The 19,233-nt window shown below is 45.6% G+C and overlaps 1 protein-coding gene across 8 annotated transcripts in view; it reads right to left on the bottom strand.

Moving 5' to 3' along the window:
* RPGRIP1 (RPGR interacting protein 1) overlaps nt 1–19,233 on the bottom strand; it is a 638,645-nt gene that overhangs the window by 419,647 nt on the left and 199,765 nt on the right. For all 8 annotated transcript variants that reach the window (XM_069633891.1, XM_069633894.1, XM_069633896.1 and 5 more), the window contains 2 exons: nt 18,084–18,223; nt 12,434–12,597 (listed from right to left, as the gene is read on the bottom strand). In XM_069633891.1, the coding sequence (XP_069489992.1) occupies nt 12,434–12,597; nt 18,084–18,223 (304 nt within the window). The remainder of the gene's footprint in view (nt 1–12,433; nt 12,598–18,083; nt 18,224–19,233) is intronic.

Below are 19,233 nucleotides of genomic sequence, written 5' to 3'. Positions count from 1 at the left end.
GGATCTCGTTGCCTGTGTCTATGCCTATGTCCCTTCTTGCACTGTGCAGAAGTTGATGCTGATGGCGTCCAACCTTGATGACCCACGCTCTGCTGACTGGATTGGCTCAGGGTTTGGAGGTGCTCCTGTGATTTGGCAGCAGTGGCAGGATGTGATGACTTGCTCCATCTTGGTGTCAATGTTAGGGAACCACACACAGTGCCGTATTCTGTCCTTGGTCCTGATCATTCCCTGGTGGCCTTCGTGTGAAAGCGCCACGATTCAGTCCTGCAGGCTGCTGGGGATTACGATGCGGTTCCTCTCAGGATCAGCCCTTTTCTGGTGAGGGACAGTTCCTGTTGTACTGGGAACATGCCGATGAGGAACGCTCTGGCTGCTGGTGTGCGGTTGTGAACGCGGCAGAGGAACGATTTCCAATCACCAGATATGATTGTGTTTGTTTGTGTGTTTGTTTATTGAATTACATAGCGCACCAAACCCGAAGGTATCTGGACCCATTACAAAGTGTTACAAGTATACTTTATCATGAATTACAGTAGTTAAAGTTAATATATACATAATAATACAACAGATAATGCAGTAAGGTACAGAAGAAACAGTTGACAGTCAGTGGCATTAGATACGGCGCCAAGGAGTCATGTATCAACAATCGACTGTGGCTTAAAACTATCCTAGGTATGTCAGAGGTCCTTCTCTACGAGCCAGTTTATGGTATTTCGCCTAAGGTTGGGGAAGGATTGATCCACTCACAGGGCAGGAGTTAGGGCATTCCAATACTGCGCCACACTGCCATAACAGGGAAGCTGCCCCCCCACCCCTGCTTTTTAAATCTAGGTACGACCAAGCAAAATGAGTTAATTGTCCGGGTGGGAAGTGATGGGGATTTTTTGACAATTCTCTCTGAGAGGTAGAGTGGGGCAGCTTTGTTGAGATATTTGTGGGTTAATGAGACAGTTTTCAGCAGGATTTTGTCATTAATGGAAAGTCATTTGTTCTGTCTCCTCGTTTCCGTAATGTGCTCGCTCCTAGGTATGCCAAGTGCTGTTCTAAGTGCATTGTTTTGAAGGATTTATATTTTATTGACAATGTACTTACTGGCACCTAGGTATAAGGCATTGCAGTAGTCCAATTTAGAAAGGATGATGGTTCTAGCTAGGATGGTACAACTTTCTTTGGAGAGAAAGGGTTTGCAGGACCTGATCAACTTACATGTATATGCTATTGCAGAGGCCATGGCGTTGACCTGTTTACTTAGATTACGAGCTGAGTCTAGGTAAAAACCTAGAGTTTTTACCTCTTTTACCACTTTGATGGTATTCCCATCAATATTGAATGAGGCATATTTGGTACTAAGTTTGTTGAGGTTGGTTACAGTTCCAAGTATCAGTGTTCTTCATTATGTCCCTACAAGGGTCGCTGTACGTGGCCTCCATTATGTCTTCGATGCCCACTGCCCTGGGTTTCATGGTGTGTATGATTTGACATATGTGCTCTTCCATCTCCTCTGCCTCGTTCACTTCCCCCAGGGTCACAGCCCTCGGGTGCCTGGACAGGAAGTCCACAGGATTGTCCGTGCCCGCCTGGTAGGCCAGTTCAAACTCATACTGCTAAAGGTGGAGCAGCCACTTCCCACTTCTAGCCGGAGGATGTGCGGATGACCCTGCGAAGATCGGGATGGGTGGCTTGTGGTCCGTGTATGCTCTGAACTTCTGTGCATAGAGGTACATATGGAAGTGTCGACAGCCCCAGAGTACTGCTATAGCCTCCTTTTTGATGTGCGATTGCTACTGTTCGTTGGGCGTGAGGGCTCAGGAGGCGTATATGATGGACAAGGACAACAGGGCTTGCATCGGCATACAGTTCTGTCGTCAAGGTTGGGTCATAATAGGCCATTGTTGTTTCAGAAGACAGAGATGACTGGATTCGCCCAAATTCCTCCTGGCATTCAGAGCTCCAGTTTCATTTGACGTTTGATCTGGTGAGCACCCTGAGCGGCTCGGACATGGTTGCCAGGTTGGGAATGAATCTGGCGCAATATATTGCCATCCCCAATAAACTGCGTACCTCTGTGGGTGTTGTTGGGAGGATGCCTCCTTTATGTCTGCCACCTTTTCTGGGTCGGCGGATACCCGTTCGCTGTTAAAGACATACCCGAAGAATGTTATCTCTTCTTTCAGGAAGTCGTATTTGTCCCGGTGGATGGTTAGTCCTGCAGTCTCCAGCCTGCTGATCACCATTTCAAGGCAATGCAGGTGCTCCTGTCTGCCGCTGGCGTGAATGAGGATTTCGTCACTGACATTCAGCACTCCTGGGATACCTTAGATCACCTCCTGGATGGCTTGCTGGCACACCTCTGCCGCTGATGAGATGCTGAAGCTTAGTCTCTTGTACCACTGCAGACCCAGGTGGGTGGAGAAGGTTGTAATGTACCTTGAATCTTGGTGTAGTTTCAATTGGTGGTAGCCAGCATTGAGGTCAATTTTTGAAAAGATCTTCGACCCTGTGAGCAGAGGCGTTGCTAGGGTGGGGGCTGAGGGGGTTATAGCCCCGTATATTTTGGTTGTACCCCTGATAGAAGTTCAGGGACCACAGCCAAAAGGCTAGCTAGCCCCCAGTCCTGACAGTCCCGACAATAGCGTAGCCCTGGATCTTTTCCAGACCTAGCAATACCCCTGCCCGTGAGGTCCGTGATTATCTCATCTAATGTGGGGGTGATGTGTCGCTCCCTTTTGATTGCTGCGTTTGGTAGGTGCATGTCTATGCAAATCCTTCCTTTCCCCGGTTGCTTTGGTTTTTTCGTGACCACCACGGGTAAAACCCAAGGCGTTGGTCCTGTGACTTGTTCGATAATACCAGCCTTTTCAAGTTCGTGTAACTCCTTTGTGACCAGGTCTCTTCATGTGAAATGGAGTTCTCCTTTGGCGCACCGCCCGGGGCTGTACCGTAGGGTCAAAGTGTAATTCTATGAGTTTGCCTTTCAAACATCCAATGCCTTTGCGGATGCCAGGGTGTTTTGCTCGAACGTCAGTGACGTCAGTGGAATCTGCGACATCGCAAATGAAGCCGATTAGTCCCAGGTCTTCAGCTGCATCCCCGCTAAATTGGCATTTGTTTCCAGCATTGACAACGTATTTCTTCGATTTGATGACAGTCTCGCCTCTGCTTAGTTCCGTTCTGAAACGTCCCTCTACTGGGAGTGGCGTTTTGCTGCCATAAGTGAACAGGAGCGTTTCTGTTAATTTGAGGTTTGGTCGAGGACGTAGTGTCCGAAACATTGTCGATGGCATCACATTTACTGATGCTTCGGTGTCTATAGTCATGAGTGTCTCTTGCCCTGTATGTTCACAAGGCATTTGGGCCTTTTCTGTTTCTTTCTCGGCTCGGTATTTCAGTGGTCGAGGTCTGAGATCAGATGGATTCTGTGCCTCCTCCTCGTCCTCCCAGTCCCCACAGCCACTGCTGTTTCTCCATTGTCATCTCTTGATTCGTCTGTCATTGAGTTGTCCTCAGCTGCTATGCGACACGTATCTGCTTGCTTCTTTTTCTTGGAGAAAGATTTGGCCTGTTGCAGGTGTGGTTGTGGGCGTTGAGGCTGCCCTGACATCTGCAGACATGTGCGTAGTGGTCCTTCCGGCCACATGCTCCACACGTGGTTCCCTGCACTGGGCAGTTCCTCCTTCCCGGACATGCTCCACCTCACCATCCGCACTCGGTGGGCCCTGGTATTCTTGGTTGCCACCACAGTAAGTTGTTTCTTTCATTGTAGTCCACCCTCCATGTTTGGCAGTTGGAGAGCTGTGCTATTGCTGCTGTCATTGGTGCCAGTTGGAGTTTCTGTAGTGTGGTGCCCATTTGTGCTGCCCTTGCGTGCGACAGCATCCATATCTTCGGATCCTGGCTAGGGTGATCAGGGGCGTTGGAGACACATAAAATCTGGGGGGGACAGGGGACATCTTGGGGACTTTGCTTTATTTATTTATTTATTTATTCATTTATTGTGTTTTAGTCAAAGAACTCACAAAATTAGAATTCAAATATCAGTACATATTAAATTACACATATCACTGTATAAAACAAGAGAAAAGAAGAAAAGAAAACAAGAAAATTAAAGGATGCAGCAGCAAAGAACATGTCTTTGTATGTTGCATTTCTGGATTTTTCATTTGACTATGAGCGCATGGTAAGAGAGAGGAAATAACAATTACTTCCAGTGGGCCACAGCTAGGATGCAAACTCGTTAAGAAGCAGATCACCTGTAAGTGGACTCCTGCCAAATAAAGGAGTTGAAGCCTTTTCTACCAACTGCATGTTGCTACTTTTTTGTGTGGGGCAAGGAGACGTGTATGTCTCTTGAAATGGAAAGATGGGGGTTTCAAAGAAAGAGGAAATCTTGTTTGTACCTCTGAGTAAGCCATGTTATGGGAGTAGAGGGACCAGGTGTGTGATGTTGCTGCTTTGACTGTCTTCCGGGGGGTACAGCAAACAAGGAGGATGAGCGTTCGCTAGGCCACCCCCTTATAAGCACTCCCCAGGTCCGCGGCCGGATGTGTCAGACCCGGGGGATGCCTAGTAGGTGGGGTGTATGTCGACCCAGGGGGTCGCCAGAGGGGCAGCCCGCTATGTGGGCTGCCCCTCTAGCACCACTGCGAGGGCCGAGTTAGCCTCTCACGATGAGTCTGGTCCCTCTTATTCCATCTCATGCTGGCTTCAGAGCCTAGCCTTTCTTTGCCTTTGTTATTCTGAATGCAGAGCTGGACTCCGTTCCTTTCTCGTTTAACATTTGCTGAAAAGCCTGATCTATTCGATTCTCTCATATGTTACTAGGACGGCAGAGCATGGGTCCTCTGCCCTGTTAAATTATTCAAAGAGCCCCTCTGGCCTTTCTTTGCCTCTCCCTTGTCTCACTGCTTGCTTGCTTAATACATACCTCCTTGCTTGAACACTCAACATATTCTCCCTAACACAGCAAAGGCACCTGTAGTCTGTCTTAACTTCTATTTGTTTTGTGTCTTGAATTGGCCTCTTATTTCCGCTTTTCTGTCTAAAGGGTAAAGGCATTTGCCAGTCACTGCCATGATGGTTCTACCTGGCCATAAGAGGGCAACAGCTAGCCAATATTGGAAGTACATGGGCATATTATACCAGAGACTGGCAACTGCCTTCCTAATGCCTACACAAGAGACACAACTCTTGCCTTTGTTTCTAAGAGTAATTCAGTGGATGAAGAAACTTGAGAGCACACATATTGCTTATAAAGTAAGGGGATGATGTCACACTTGGTTAAGACATTTTGATCACTCCAGGAGCTAATTTCCAGCTGCAATTAAGCGATTACCCTTTAGACTTCTGGCTTTAAATAACGTTAGTATCACCTGGAAAGCACAGAGGTTGCTCAACAGGGTTCCTGGAGCACGAGGGGTACCCTACTCGTGGGCATGGATGATTGGAGGGCATTCTTGCCCTGTTTTGGAGCCTGGCCCCTACAGCCACGATGTGGGGAGGGGCCTATTACTTTTGGTTGTACGTACCCTTTGAGGGTGGGCAGACATTGCCTCCTGCTTTAGCCCACTAACAGCTCTGCTTTGCAACTTTATCACACATATCTGTCAGGTGGCATGTAACTCAATGCTACTAATGTTATCAGCCTCAGAAGTCTGGAATCCTTTGCCACATCAACTAGGGTACAGGCTTGCCACCTGAGACTTACCCATGTCTGAGTCGGCATCTGTCACCCTGGACGGAAGACACACACAGAAAGAGCAGGACACAGTGCCCTTGTGGTTTTTACACACTTTTTTCTCGGGGTGGGCACAATTCACTCCGCAGAGAAAGTGGCACATGCTGGGCAACATTCTCCCACTTGGATAATGTCACCCAAAGAGCGAAATTGGCCATTTGAAATATGTCTACTTATTATTGTGCAATCCACACTAATGGGTTTCAGCACCTGCTTAACGCGAGATGGTAATTAAGGGCATTTGCCAACGCACTCAAGAAGCACAGGACACCCTCTTACCAGCGACATGCCATGCTCACTCATTCTGATCACGAATTGGCATTTATCTGGGGTCATGTTAAATGTATTTATTTATTTATTACATGTGTAGCATCACGCAAAACCCCCAAGCATCAAGGCGAAAAGTAAACTGCATGGAGTGGACCACTTCCATTGGCACACATTTTTACTTTACCGCCACAAAATGGAAGATTTTAGGGTAAAAGGCAGGTGAAATCACGTTGCTTTTCCACTTTGGAAGAGTGTAAATACCTCACATAATTAGCGATTGCTGGCGGAATTGACAATGGCTTCCTCTGGACTACGCCCACTTTTATCAAGTTTCATTTCCAAGCAGATCCCAGAGGAATCCCTTTCCTTATTTCCAACATGAGAATCCATGCTGGCAGTAAGGTCGCATTTGTCTGGTGGAGCGGGAAATACAGGGGGTCCTGGTGTGTCTACTCGGCTCCCGAACTCCACCCAGAAAATGCATGAAAATCTGGCCAATTAGAAAAAGCAACAGTAATAGTGTTTTCCACCACTTTTTCTGAACCAATTGACCTGGAAAATGGTGTGTTGCATCAGAAGCTGAATGCATTCACTCTGCCTATTATCCCACCGGAAGATTAAGCCAGGTGCTGAACACAGGTGTTACATATTCCTGTGCACAATCTGCATTTGGAGAATTAACTAACTGAGCTACCTTACAAATGTTACCTCCTCTGGGGCTTTACCATCTTAACCCCTTAACTGCCATGGGTATTTCCCCCCAGTGCCAAGGCCTTTTTTGGTGATTTCGGTATGTTACCATTCAATCCCTTGTAACTTATTTGTTACATGCGATATCTTGGCCAAAGTTGGCCCCTTTTTTCCCACATGTAGGCGGTCGTAACACCACCCAGGAATCCTAGTTTGCTGTAGGGGGGTGAGAGAAAATAACCAAAAAGGAGAACATTAGTTTTTTTTTCAGAAAATGCCAATAAAATGTTGCACAAATAAGCCTGTGGTGTTTTCCTTGTAAGAGCTAGGAACAAATGGTTTGCTGTGCTGGATTTGCCATCTTCCAGGCTTTCAAGAACAGATTGAGTGGAAATCAAAATAACATATTTTGATATGCTAATCAGCCGTTTTGTGAGAGGTAGGTGATTTTGGCATTTTTTGACCAATAGGACATGCGTGGACAGAATGGAAGAAAAGGGTAGGAAAGCTGAATGGGAATCCAGAAAGGCATACATTTCTGAAAAGTAGACAATATTCCAAGTTTAGGAAGGGGTGATTTGCACAGGTCAGGCAACAACTATGTAGGGAAAGATTCCATAGTTTGAGGGGAAATCGGGAAAATGACAGAAAAAAAACACAATTTCCGCACATTTCACTCTGGTTACTCACCGAAACACGCAGCCAACAACACATGGCCTATCTTCCCGCTTTCCCACAGGTTTCCCGATGAAAACTGTACCACACATGTGTGGGTACACCTACCTGGGTGCAAAGGGAAAAGCCTAAAACACTGGTAGCCCCAAGTCTTTTCGCACAGCAGATTTTCATTAATTTTGCTCATGTGGACAACCTACAGATTTGGGCCTAGGGTGTTGAAGACACGAAGGAAAACAGGGAATCCCATGCATTTCCGAAAAGAAGACACCCGTGGGAATCCACAAAGGTCTGACTTGTGCGAATCGCCCCATAATTTATAACCCACAATCCCTGACAAAGTCTGAAATTTAGCGGAAAAAACATAATTTTCACTTTGTCTGGGATTGTGGGTAATAAATTCTGGGGCGATTCAATCAAGTCAGACCTCTGTGGATTCCCACGGGTGTCTTCTTTTAGGAAATGCATGGGGTACCCTGTTTTCCTTCGTGGCTTCGACACCCTAGGCCCAAATCTGTAGGTTGTCTCCCCAAACCCTTTGGGGATTACCAGTGGTTTAGCCTTTTCCCTATGCACCTAGGTAGGTGCACAAACATGTGAGGTACCGTTTCTGTCTGGACACCTGTGGGAACGCAGGATGGTAGGACATGTGTTGTTTGCGGCGTGTTTCAGTGTGTGGCCAGAGTGAAATGTTTGAAAATTGTGTTTTTTCCACCAAATTTCAGAGATATTTCCCTCTGCCTACCCACCGAAACACACCGCCAACAACAGATGTCTTACCTTCCCGCGTTCCCAGAGGTGTCCCGACGAAAACGGTACCTCACATGTGTGGATGCACCTACTTCGGCGCAAAGGGAAAAGGCTAACCCACTGATAAACCCATGCCTTTCGGCAAAGCAGATTTTGATCATGTGGACATCCTACAGATTTGGGCCTAGGGTGTTGAAGCCAGCAAGGAAAACAGAGAACCCCATGCATTTCCGAAAAGAAGACACCCGTGGGCACCCCCCTTTCCACTAAAAACATCCATGGTGGTTTAGTGACCCCCACACCTACCCAAAACAAGTTATCATTTTTTTTATTTTTGTTTTGTCTCTTTCCTAGGGGAAGATTGTGCTAGCAATCTGCCCCCAGGGAGGGCTATATGAGATGCCCCGAATCAATTTGGTGAGGGGGGTGAGGGCCACCCCCCTTTCTACTAAAAACATCCATGGTGGTTCAATGGCCCCCACCCCCACCCAAAACAAGTTATAATATTTATATTTTTGTTTTGCCCTTCCCTAGGGGCAGATGGCACATGTGTGTGACCATCTGCCCCCAGGGGGTGGCAAAACGTACTGCCCCAAGCTTGGGGGGCGGGGTGGCTCTACCAATATTTGGAGTGGCCTCTCCCCTCACCCCAAATGGATGGGGGCATCTCATGTACCCTTTCCTAGGGGCAGAAATCTGCCCCCAGGGAGGGCTACATAAGGTGCCCCCAATTAATTTGGGGTGGGGGGAGAGGGCCACCCCCCTTTCTACTAAAAACATCCATGGTGGTTCAATGGCCCCCACCCCCACCCAAAACAAGTTATAATATATATATTTTTGTTTTGCCCTTCCCTAGGGGCAGATGGGCACATGTGTGTGGCCATCTGCCCCCGGGAGGGGGTCAAAACGTACTGCCCCAGGCTTGGGAGGGGTGGCTCTGCCAATATTTGCAGTGGCCTCTCCCCTCACCCCAAATGGATGGGGGCATCTCATGTACCCCTTCCTAGGGGCAGAAATCTGCCCCCAGGGAGGGCTACATAAGGTGCCCCCAATCAATTTGGGGTGGGAGGAGAGGGCCACCCCCCTTTCTACTAAAAACATCCATGGTGGTTCAATGGCCCCCACCCCCACCCAAAACAAGTTATAATATATATATTTTTGTTTTGCCCTTACCTAGGGGCAGGTGGGCACATGTGTGTGGCCATCTGCCCCCGGGAGGGGGTCAAAACGTACTGCCCCAGGCTTGGGAGGGGTGGCTCTGCCAATATTTGCAGTGGCCTCTCCCCTCACCCCAAATGGATGGGGGCATCTCATGTACCCCTTCCTAGGGTCAGAAATCTGCCCCCAGGGAGGGCTACATAAGGTGCCCCCATCCACTTAGAGTTGGGGGGGCCACCCCCCTTGCAAAAATCCCTAGTGGTCCCACCCGCACCCACTCCACCCAAAACTACATTTTTAAAAAATATCTATTTTTTTTGTTTGCCCTCCTTCCCTGGGGCAGATGATCACCCATCTGCCCTCAGGGTATTGTCCCCATGATTTGGGGGACAAGGCGGGAGAGGGCAGCTTACATAGTAAGCAGCCCCTCCCACCACTTCAAAAACAGATCCCTGCACGACACACCAAACACATATTTTGGGGGGGATAAATGACATTACATCCCCCTCACTTAAAATTGTGGGGGGGATTTATCCCCCCTGTCCCCCACATGTCCTACGCCCATGAGGGTGATGCCTTTTTCGCCCTTTACCATTCTGTGCAGTTTCTCTGAGTACATGCCATTGATGATCTGGTGCCTTATTTCCTTTCAACGTTGTTGAATTCACAAGACAGTGCTAGTTTACTGAGCGTTGTGTGGTAGGCGTCCAGTGTTTCATCCTCCATTTGTACTGTGGTACAGAAATTGAAAGTTTCATAGTCTGGATTTAACTGCGGCATGAAATGTGCTGTGAGGGCCTATTTGGCTAGTTGGTATATGTGTGCACCGTCGTCGATGACCAGTAAGTTGAAGATGCGCAGCACGTCATCATCCATTTTGAGCAAGAGGTGTGATCTCATTTTCCTGGCTGCTGTTATATCCTTGCAGTCCATCGCCCTCTCGAACATTTGAATCCACAACATCCAGCGGGCCCCACTGATGATGGATCAGTGTAGAGGTCAAAAGGCCCTAATGCAGCCGTGGCACCTCCATTTGGTCAAGGGGATGGCAGTGGCGGTGTCAGTGATGCAGCTATTCTTGTCGGTGTGCTGGGCCTTGGCGTCTTAAGGACAGTTGCCATGTTGCCCTGATGCTGTGTTCACCCCTGTGTATGTGTGGGTGGCAATGGGCTCCTCCTCACCTGTGATTGCTGGAGTATGGGCACAGCACAGTGGAATCAGCAGCTTCTGTGCTCTTCCCTGGATTGTACGGTCTCTTTACAGTGGCATCCACTGTTGTGCTTCATTTCGTTTTTGTCTCCATTTTGTTCTCCATTTTTTTTTTGTGTGGGGTATGGTACCCGACTGTGTGTCCCAATATTTTGACTGTGTCGTGATCATGTAAAACAATGTATTGCCTGCTAACATCTGCGCATGTGCTCCGTACCGTAATCTCATAGCCAGTGTTAGATTCCTCCGGCCGGTGCTGCCGGCTGAGGGAGAAAACAATGGGGGGCTGCATCGTAGGCCCATTGGTGCGTAGCGTGGGATCCACAGAGGATGCATCACAACAGTATTCATTCATGTCCCGAACTGCCTGCCTTCCAGCAGGGCGGGCACCTTATTGACATTACGCCTCACGTTACTGAGCATGCGGGCCATGAGGCGGATATAACAGCCATAATTTGGAGATGCCGTGAACAACTGGTGAGTCTGCCCTGAGCAATTGGGGACCCCGGGACGAACCGACACCCATGTAATCAAGTGCATCAAGTACGTGAGATTGATATTACGGACAATGCTCAAAGACAATTTAAACACAGATGAAACGTAATGTTAATTTAATGCTTGACAGGAAAAGGATTTGAATAGTGACAAGAGAAAGTGCAACAACGAAAATGTAACAAATATATGCATGAGATGTCAATGTGGGCAGAGATGAAACAAGTGTTACCCTAAGTAAATACATTGAACAGAACACAGCATATGTTGATGTGATTTGATTGAAAAGGACAGTAAAACCAATAAGATGTCCGGGTAAAGATAAGACACCAGGCAGTTGACATTAGAGGGGGAGATACCTGGCAGGGATGTAAACCAGCAGATCTGTAAAACCCCAGAGCAGAATTCCTGGCAACGGAGTAAACCAGGCAATCCATCAAAGTTGTGCAGCGACTTTAACATTGTGGCAAGATACCTGGCAAGGGAGTATACCAGGGGATCTAAGAAGTCCATAAAAGAAGTCGTGACAGTCAAATATATCACGCATTTGAATCTGTAAAAGGACTCTAAATTTATGAGGAAAATACCTGGCAGGGGAGTATACCATGAGACCTGAAAAACCCATAAGAGGATTTATGATGCACCAGACAATTCTTCAAAATTACAAGACAAGATAAAGAAAGACTATTTTGGAACTTATTATTTGAACAAGAACCTTCTGAATCCAGTGTAAAAGCCTCAAGGAATTATTGAATAAAGAGATACTCTTTGATACAAAGAAACAGTTGTTTAAACGAGACACTCTTGCCATCCTACCTCACAATCCAGAGGAAGGGAACCATGGTCTGGATCCAACAGTTTCTCCTTGAAAAACACTTTTTGGATGTATTTATATGTTTGGATTATGAGCACTTTACACTGAACATAAGTCAGAGACATTTCCCTGCACCCTTAGTTGTTTGTTTCTAGAGTGAGGGCCAGTTTAGAATGTTTTGGACACAAGGATGGTTTCTAAGTTACTAACTACTTGACGCAGACTGACTCTTAGTTTTAGTTTGCTAGGCAGGGAACCTCTTTCTTTAGAATAGGGCTAGAGAGGCTTTAGTCCAACCCATTTATTTTAAATTAAATGGCCATGAGAACATTACAGCTATGTGTCTGGCTCTTATTTCTGACCCCACACAGTAGATGATGCTGGAAATGGACAATGTCTGTTTGCCCCCTCCCTGTTATATCTGAGCGCCTTTTGACATGATTGTTCATGTGTCACTATTGGCAACTCTCTCCAAGTTGAAGGGTTTGGAGAAGAAACCTCTGGGGTATCTGATCTGCCAGCACCTTCTATACTAAATAGTGCTTAGAAACAAATTGGAAGGTTATTCAAGCATTCTACTTCACACATACATGCATGCATTTCATCCATGAACCTCATATGTCAATCATGAGGCTTACCTGAAACACCTCAGGGTTTTGTTTCTCTTCTGCATGCAGGCCTCTTGTGGGTGTGGAAGACAAGATGGCGCCCACCTGCCCTTGGAGTAGCAGAGCTTCTTGCTTCTGTTCTATGAGCTGCAGCTGCATCCAGCCAACTTCCTTCTTGAGCTCCTCATTGCGATCTGAAAGTGAAGGTCGATCCCTTGAGAGACTCACAGGTAATACCATGTGTTGATCCTGGTATCCTTATACACTTTTTAGCTAACACACATACATGCTTGTGGGATGAAGAGGTTTCAATCTGTATTCATTCATGCCTTTTCCAGACAATTAAGCACAGGCGTGCCCCATCCTGATATTCAAGAGCTACCTCTCTTTTGGGGTGGTTAAAAGTCAACAAGCATCTTCAATTCTGTTGTTTAATAAAAAATAGACGAACAGGTGGATAGATAGATGAATAGGTGTATACATAGAAGGTTGCGCATATTGCGACTGGGTCAAGGGCTTAACCTGGACAGGGGGCAACAGGGACCCTTTTCGAACTGGGTGGGAGGCCTACCAAGGTATATGCCAGAGACGATCCTACCCGAGAGAGGGGGTGCAGGAGTTACGAGGTGCAGTTCCTGACAATCCTGAGGGTGCCATGTTTGCTATTGTTGGTACCACTTTCAATCACACAGTATTTTCCAGCCTCTTTTCTGGCCAGTGTTCTCTTTTGCCCTTTACAGGACCGCAAGTTCCAGAATCCAACACTTTGGCAAACAAACACAACAAGCAGATGGGGTAAGACACAGAACAAAATGCTCCTTTTCACATCACATTCCTGTCTACCAACATGAACTGTAGCCACCCAAGGAGGATGGAAGGTGAGATGTCAGGGGTTGTGGTGGTGGATCGAGAGACAAGGTGGAAGATGCAATGTAGAGCAGAGTGCTAATAAGACTGTGGAGCCGTTGGATACGAGTGCAGGTAAGGTATTGGATGTGAGAGAGTGTGGTACAAAGTGTGAAAGGTTGACGTTGTGATTGTGAGAGTGTATGATATAGTGGGATATAGAAAGGAGGGTTGTGAGAGATATGAGAAAGGGATGGTAGAGGGTGGTGTGAGAGACCTGAAGGTGTCTCACCCGCTAGTCCCCGGAGATCTGCCATCCAGGTGGGCAGGACACGGCCATCGCTATTGGATCCAGTTCCTGGGGGTGGACCAGTGGGGGAGGATCATTTGGATGAGGGGTCTTCGGGGAGCGCGCTGGCTACCGTAGTACTGGCCTTGACTCCAGAAGCAAGCCAAGCCAGCAGATCCGACACAATCGGTGAGTCGGAGGAAGCTCATAGCGAAACGAATCGCGTTGAGCCCAAGGTTGCAAGTTGCAACATTAGATGAATGTAAGAACTTGAGAACAAAGAACTTGTGTCTGAACTTTTAGGGGAAGCCCATAGAAGGGCCAGCTGCAGAGTGGTCTGGCACCGCAGGAGTGCTCATTGGAAAGACTCTTGCTGGCCCCTTTTGCGCTGAAACTGCAAGTACCAGAAGGCCCTAGGAAAGGGCGGTGTGAGGTGTCAGAGTGATCCTACAAGGGTTATGACAAATCCCTTGTACAATTGAAAGATGCCAAAGGGAAAGCTAATGAGAGTGAATCCCACATTGTGATAAAGTAAAGTGAACTGTATATTTGGCAAACGTGAACCCGGTTGAGGGATGCCTGTGAGTTGGGGTGAAGAGTAATACATCCATGACCACTGTTTTGACAAGAGTGAACCCGGTTGAGGGTTGTCTGCAGTGGGAAGTTTGAAGAAGGATCCGATCCCGGCGGAGGGAGATCCAAGTGGCGAAGAGCAATCGCCCAAGGTACAAGATTACCAAAGGAACTTTCGTTTGTTTGTTATTTTGATCTATCAGGCCTTCTAAGAGAAGAGACTTTGCAGAGAAGAGACTTGATCCCTGAAGGTTCTGGTATCGTTGAATTGGAACTGCAAGCCTCGTGCTGGAGGGGACCAGGAGTGTGCTGCGCTCAGAAGTCCCGCCTTGTCCTGTGCTAAAAACACGGGGAAGGGAGACTCACGTTTAACAAGAGATAGATAGCTTAGGAACACACAACAGTTATAAGCATTAAACATCAACTGCTATTTATAACACATAGAATATTTTAATAAAGACATAAAAAGCAATTTTACAAATTCGTTGTAAATCACTAAATAAAACACTCTAAAACAGTGACAATATCGTACCCTAATGGGTAGGATTGACATCAATGTTAATCTGATCAATGATAGTTCAGAGTATCTAGCGTGTTAGTTCTCTGGTGTAGTCCTTATTTCGACATTTTTCTTATTACTATGGTCAAAAAGTTACCATTGTATAGTCTCGACATGTTTCTGTTCGATGTCAATTAATACAGAACTTTCATCAGGAGTATAGTCACTAAGTTTAAAAAAACCACAATCTGAACTTTAAATCTGTTAAGAAGCTATACTACACAGAAACCGATTGTAGTTAATACAGCTCTACTTCAGCGCCCACTAAAGAATACGGCGCCTTATTATAACGAGCCACGGTAAGATTCTATACCCATTGGTGGTTAACCTACATTTTATTTATATAATTCAACTTCTGAAGACCCTAACGAGGTACTTCATTCGTTTTCTTTAACAGTTTATCCCGTCCGAACTTAAACTATTCTGAGGGCTGCAGAAAAAGTCTTTCCAATTGACTGCTCTTTTAGGATCATAGAGCTACTACCATCCAAAACCTCCAGGTAAATACTCCGGGGGACAGTTTGCTAATGAATGCATTACTAGTTTTAACGCCTTAAGGGCGATTTCTCCAATGTGTTTCCTCTTATAGGACCTCGCAGGACGATTCTAAATTTGTTGCAACCTTTATTTTTGCAGGATGTTTACCCCTTATTAAGGGTCTCTTCATCTACAGAAGCCTTAAATATGCCTTAACCAAGCCAGCTTCTGCATTAACTCCACAGAAGGGACACGGTAATTTATATCCCATGCCTCTTCTTGAGATTGTTTTCTCTCTCATTTGAGATAATAGCACTAATAGCTTCTCTCTCTCTTTTTTCACTGCATTTTACCAACAGTTACAACTATCTGAAAATACGTCAGATTTGTCGTACACACTTTCCACATCCAGCCAGAAGATTCTTCGGCTTAACAGATTTAAAGTTCAGATTGTGGTTTTTTTAAACTTAGTGACTATACTCCTGATGAAAGTTCTGTATTAATTGACATCGAACAGAAACATGTCAAGACTATACAATGGTAACTTTTTGACCATAGTAATAAGAAAAATGTTGAAATAAGGACTAAACCAGAGAACTAACACGCTAGATACTCTGTACTATCATTAATCAGATTAACATTGATGTCAATCCTACCCATTAGGGTACGATATTGTCACTGTTTTAGAGTGTTTTATTTAGTGATTTACAACGAATTTGTAAAATTACTTTTTATGTCTTTATTTAAATATTCTATGTGTTATAAATAGCAGTTGATGTTTAATGCTTATAACTGTTGTGTTTTCCTAAGCTATCTATCTCTTGTTAAACGAGTCTCTACCTCCCAGAATAAGATAGAGCTACCACCTATGTGGTAATCTGGGATTCCCCCCTTTATATATTGAAGGGAGACTCAGCCATACCATCCTGATTTATCTTTTTGTGTACACTTCTTTCTTTTCTGGTCAACATTATCCCATACTCTTTTTGTAATTTAGTGGTAAGGATTGGCAATAGTTGTTTTTCGTATAGTCCCCTTTTATTTAACAAGATGCCACGAGGACTGCCTTATTATTATTTGATGGTCGTAGCTTGCTCCCATTTTAGGTTTAGGTTTAGATTAGGCATTTATCTCACCCATTATAAAGGTCAATAAACACGCATGAACTGTGATCACTTGTGTCTGTCTTTACTGTTGCCACCGTGAGTTCCTTACAGTGGAGATAGAGATTGGACTGCAAGATTTTAAGAGTGAGAGAGAGAGAGTGGAAGTGAGAGTGAAAAGGAGAGGAGACAGGTCACAGGGGAAGCCTAGAAACAGCAGGTAGTAGAGGAGGATGGGTGTGCAGAGAGAGAGAGAGAGAGAGTGAGAGAGAGAGAGAGTGAGAGAGAGAGAGAGAGAGAGAGAGAGAGAGAGAGAGAGAGAGAGAGAGAAAGAGTGTGAGAAGACTGGTGTGACAGAGGAGGAGATACTGAGAGATAGGCAGGAGTAGTAGAGATTGGAGGTAGACATGAATGACAGGCTAGCAAGAGAGAGAGAGAGGACCTAGGAAGACCATCAGTGGGGGAAAGAGAGAGGTTTGAGGAGAAGGAGAGAGAGTAGAAGGAGACGAATGGACAAGTGCAGGGAAAGGAACCAGAGAAATAATTTGCGAAAGAGAGTGGGTGAGGTGACAGGCACCATCTTGAACAACATTAATCACATTGTGGGGAATTAAGAGATTAGGCATGCCTTAGAATGTAAACAATGGTGCAAGATAGATAAGGCCTTGTCCTCTAGGTCCTCACCACCAGATTAGGATAGTTTAGAAAGTAGGGGTTACTGATTGCTGGTTTCATCACACCACTGGAGAATAGAAAAACCTGTGCTAGGCTGAAGGAAGCCCAAGGGAGGTTGAGGGATCAGCAGGAACATCCCTTAGTTGGAGCTTTTTGCAGTCTTCCAGCCATAACAAAGCCTTGAGATGCCAAATAAAACCCCCTGAACTGTTCTTCCCTGAGTTTGTGCAATTATTAAAGCCATCCGGGACAATATTAACAGAAACAGGCTTTTAGATGTAGGAAGGGCAGCAATGGGAAAAGATCGGGAAGACAGACAGAGGAACACGCATACAGAGAGATGAAGAAATGCATAGAGAAGATGAAGCATGTTAAAAGAAAAAGACAAGTATGGAAAAATGAAGAGACATATGTGCTGAAACACAAATGCAGATATCAGGGGCAAACTGATGTGTGGGGGCAATAAAACGCGTGTGCAGAGAAACTGAATCTTGGCAGTGGAACAGACTTATGAACAGAACAAAACGTGTGAGCATTGTCAATAAAGCATATGGCGAGAGCAATACATTTATGGATATGGGAGCATACATACAGAACAATGGAGAACTGAGACTAATGATGAAGGAGACAGCTGGCAAAGTAGACAGAGTTATCCACTGTGGGTGTACGGGCTGTTTAAAGAGTCTAGGAATCTGAAATTCTAGAACTTGGATGGAAGGGATGACTGATACAAAGACAAATTGACAGACAGTGCCCCTTCTGAAACATTGAGAAATTGAAGTCTGTGCTCCACCAATCATTCAACTGGCCTGAGGGACAGGCAGATGGTCATAAAAACCGATTGGGACAAAGGGATCAACAGTGTCTGACAGATGGACAAACATATCTGATGCATGGACAGGTAGACACGCAAACGTAACATTACAGAATATTTAACAGCAGAGTATTAGGTAACTCTTCATATTCTCTCTGGCACCAAGACCAACCCAGAGACAACAGTTATCCATTCAATCCAGATCTCTCATCTGGTCAGACAAGAATCTGTTCCCCACTGTCCATTCCATGCTGGCTTTCCCAGCACACATTAACAGAGCCCAAACTGCTGAAGCCCATGAGGACTTGCACTGGTATCATAAGAGCGGGAACACATATCTTCACCTTCTTCTCGTTCCAGCTTCTCCTTCAACTCCTTCTTAGCTGATATCTCTCTTTCAAGCTCTTTTTCTAGCTGCAATATTTCATCCCGAAGTTGTTGTTCCAAAGGTTTCCAGCTCCGTTGACTTTCTAAGTCCAGAGTGCTGAGGAGGTTGAGTTAAAAACAGAATGAGGAAGATAGTTTAGCCGATCAAGAATAAGTTCCTGTCAGTGAAGGTCATATTTTTCCTTCTCAACAAGGATTATTTCTCAGTGCAAATAATCCATGCAGGACCAATCAACCAACCCTAGCCATGACCCGATACATCTACTTCCCCAGACAAAGACAGAAGTGTCGGCTCCTGCACGCTTAGCATTTGCAACAACCAAAACAACTAAGTTGCCACCAACCAAACCAAACAAGGTTGAATGATTTAACTGTAACACACAATTTATGAAACAATGATACATGAACCTTTGACCTTCCCAACTTCCTTTGTTCAGAGTCCAAGCAGTAAACTTTCCACATTGCCAAATCTTGCCACACAAAATCAGAGACAACATTTAGTAACTATGGACCTCTTTCACTGATACAGTGGCAGTGGTTGGCCTTTGCCCTATGGTTTATGGCAGAAAGGCTGTGAACTAGGAGAGATACAAGGCCTACATCATTGATTTTAACATTAAATGGTGCATTGTGAAATGTGTATCGGGTTCCAAGGAACTACTTCTTGATCCCCAGATGATAATCAGTGTTCAATACAATGTAAGTGGCCCATCACAAACTGCTTTCACTTTGAATAGTTACCCCCTTGATTGGGTAGGTAGCAAATGTTCACAATGTTACTAGTCATCGTTGATAAAACAGCCTTAAAGTCTAGGATGCCTATGTAATGGCCCATCACCCCACACCCATATTTCAAAGCCCAAACTTGCAACATCTCCATGCACTTTCCTATGACTGTGCAATGTCCTAATATACATCTTCATTTATTTTCCCATCACCAACTTTCGACAATCAGTGCCCATCACAAAAAACCCCAGTTAATATATGATCACGAAACATCTCCATTCAATATCCCATCTCCAAACATATCAATTGGAAAACTCATACCACTGATCACCAAACTTTGCCATCACTCAGCATCCCATTCAATGTTATATTAAACCACTG

The sequence above is a fragment of the Ambystoma mexicanum genome, chromosome 13 (assembly GCF_040938575.1).
Source record: "Ambystoma mexicanum isolate Mex_15411 chromosome 13, UKY_AmexF1_1, whole genome shotgun sequence".
In the NCBI taxonomy this organism is placed as follows: domain Eukaryota; kingdom Metazoa; phylum Chordata; class Amphibia; order Caudata; family Ambystomatidae; genus Ambystoma; species Ambystoma mexicanum.
This window is presented reverse-complemented; position numbering and strand designations above follow the sequence as displayed.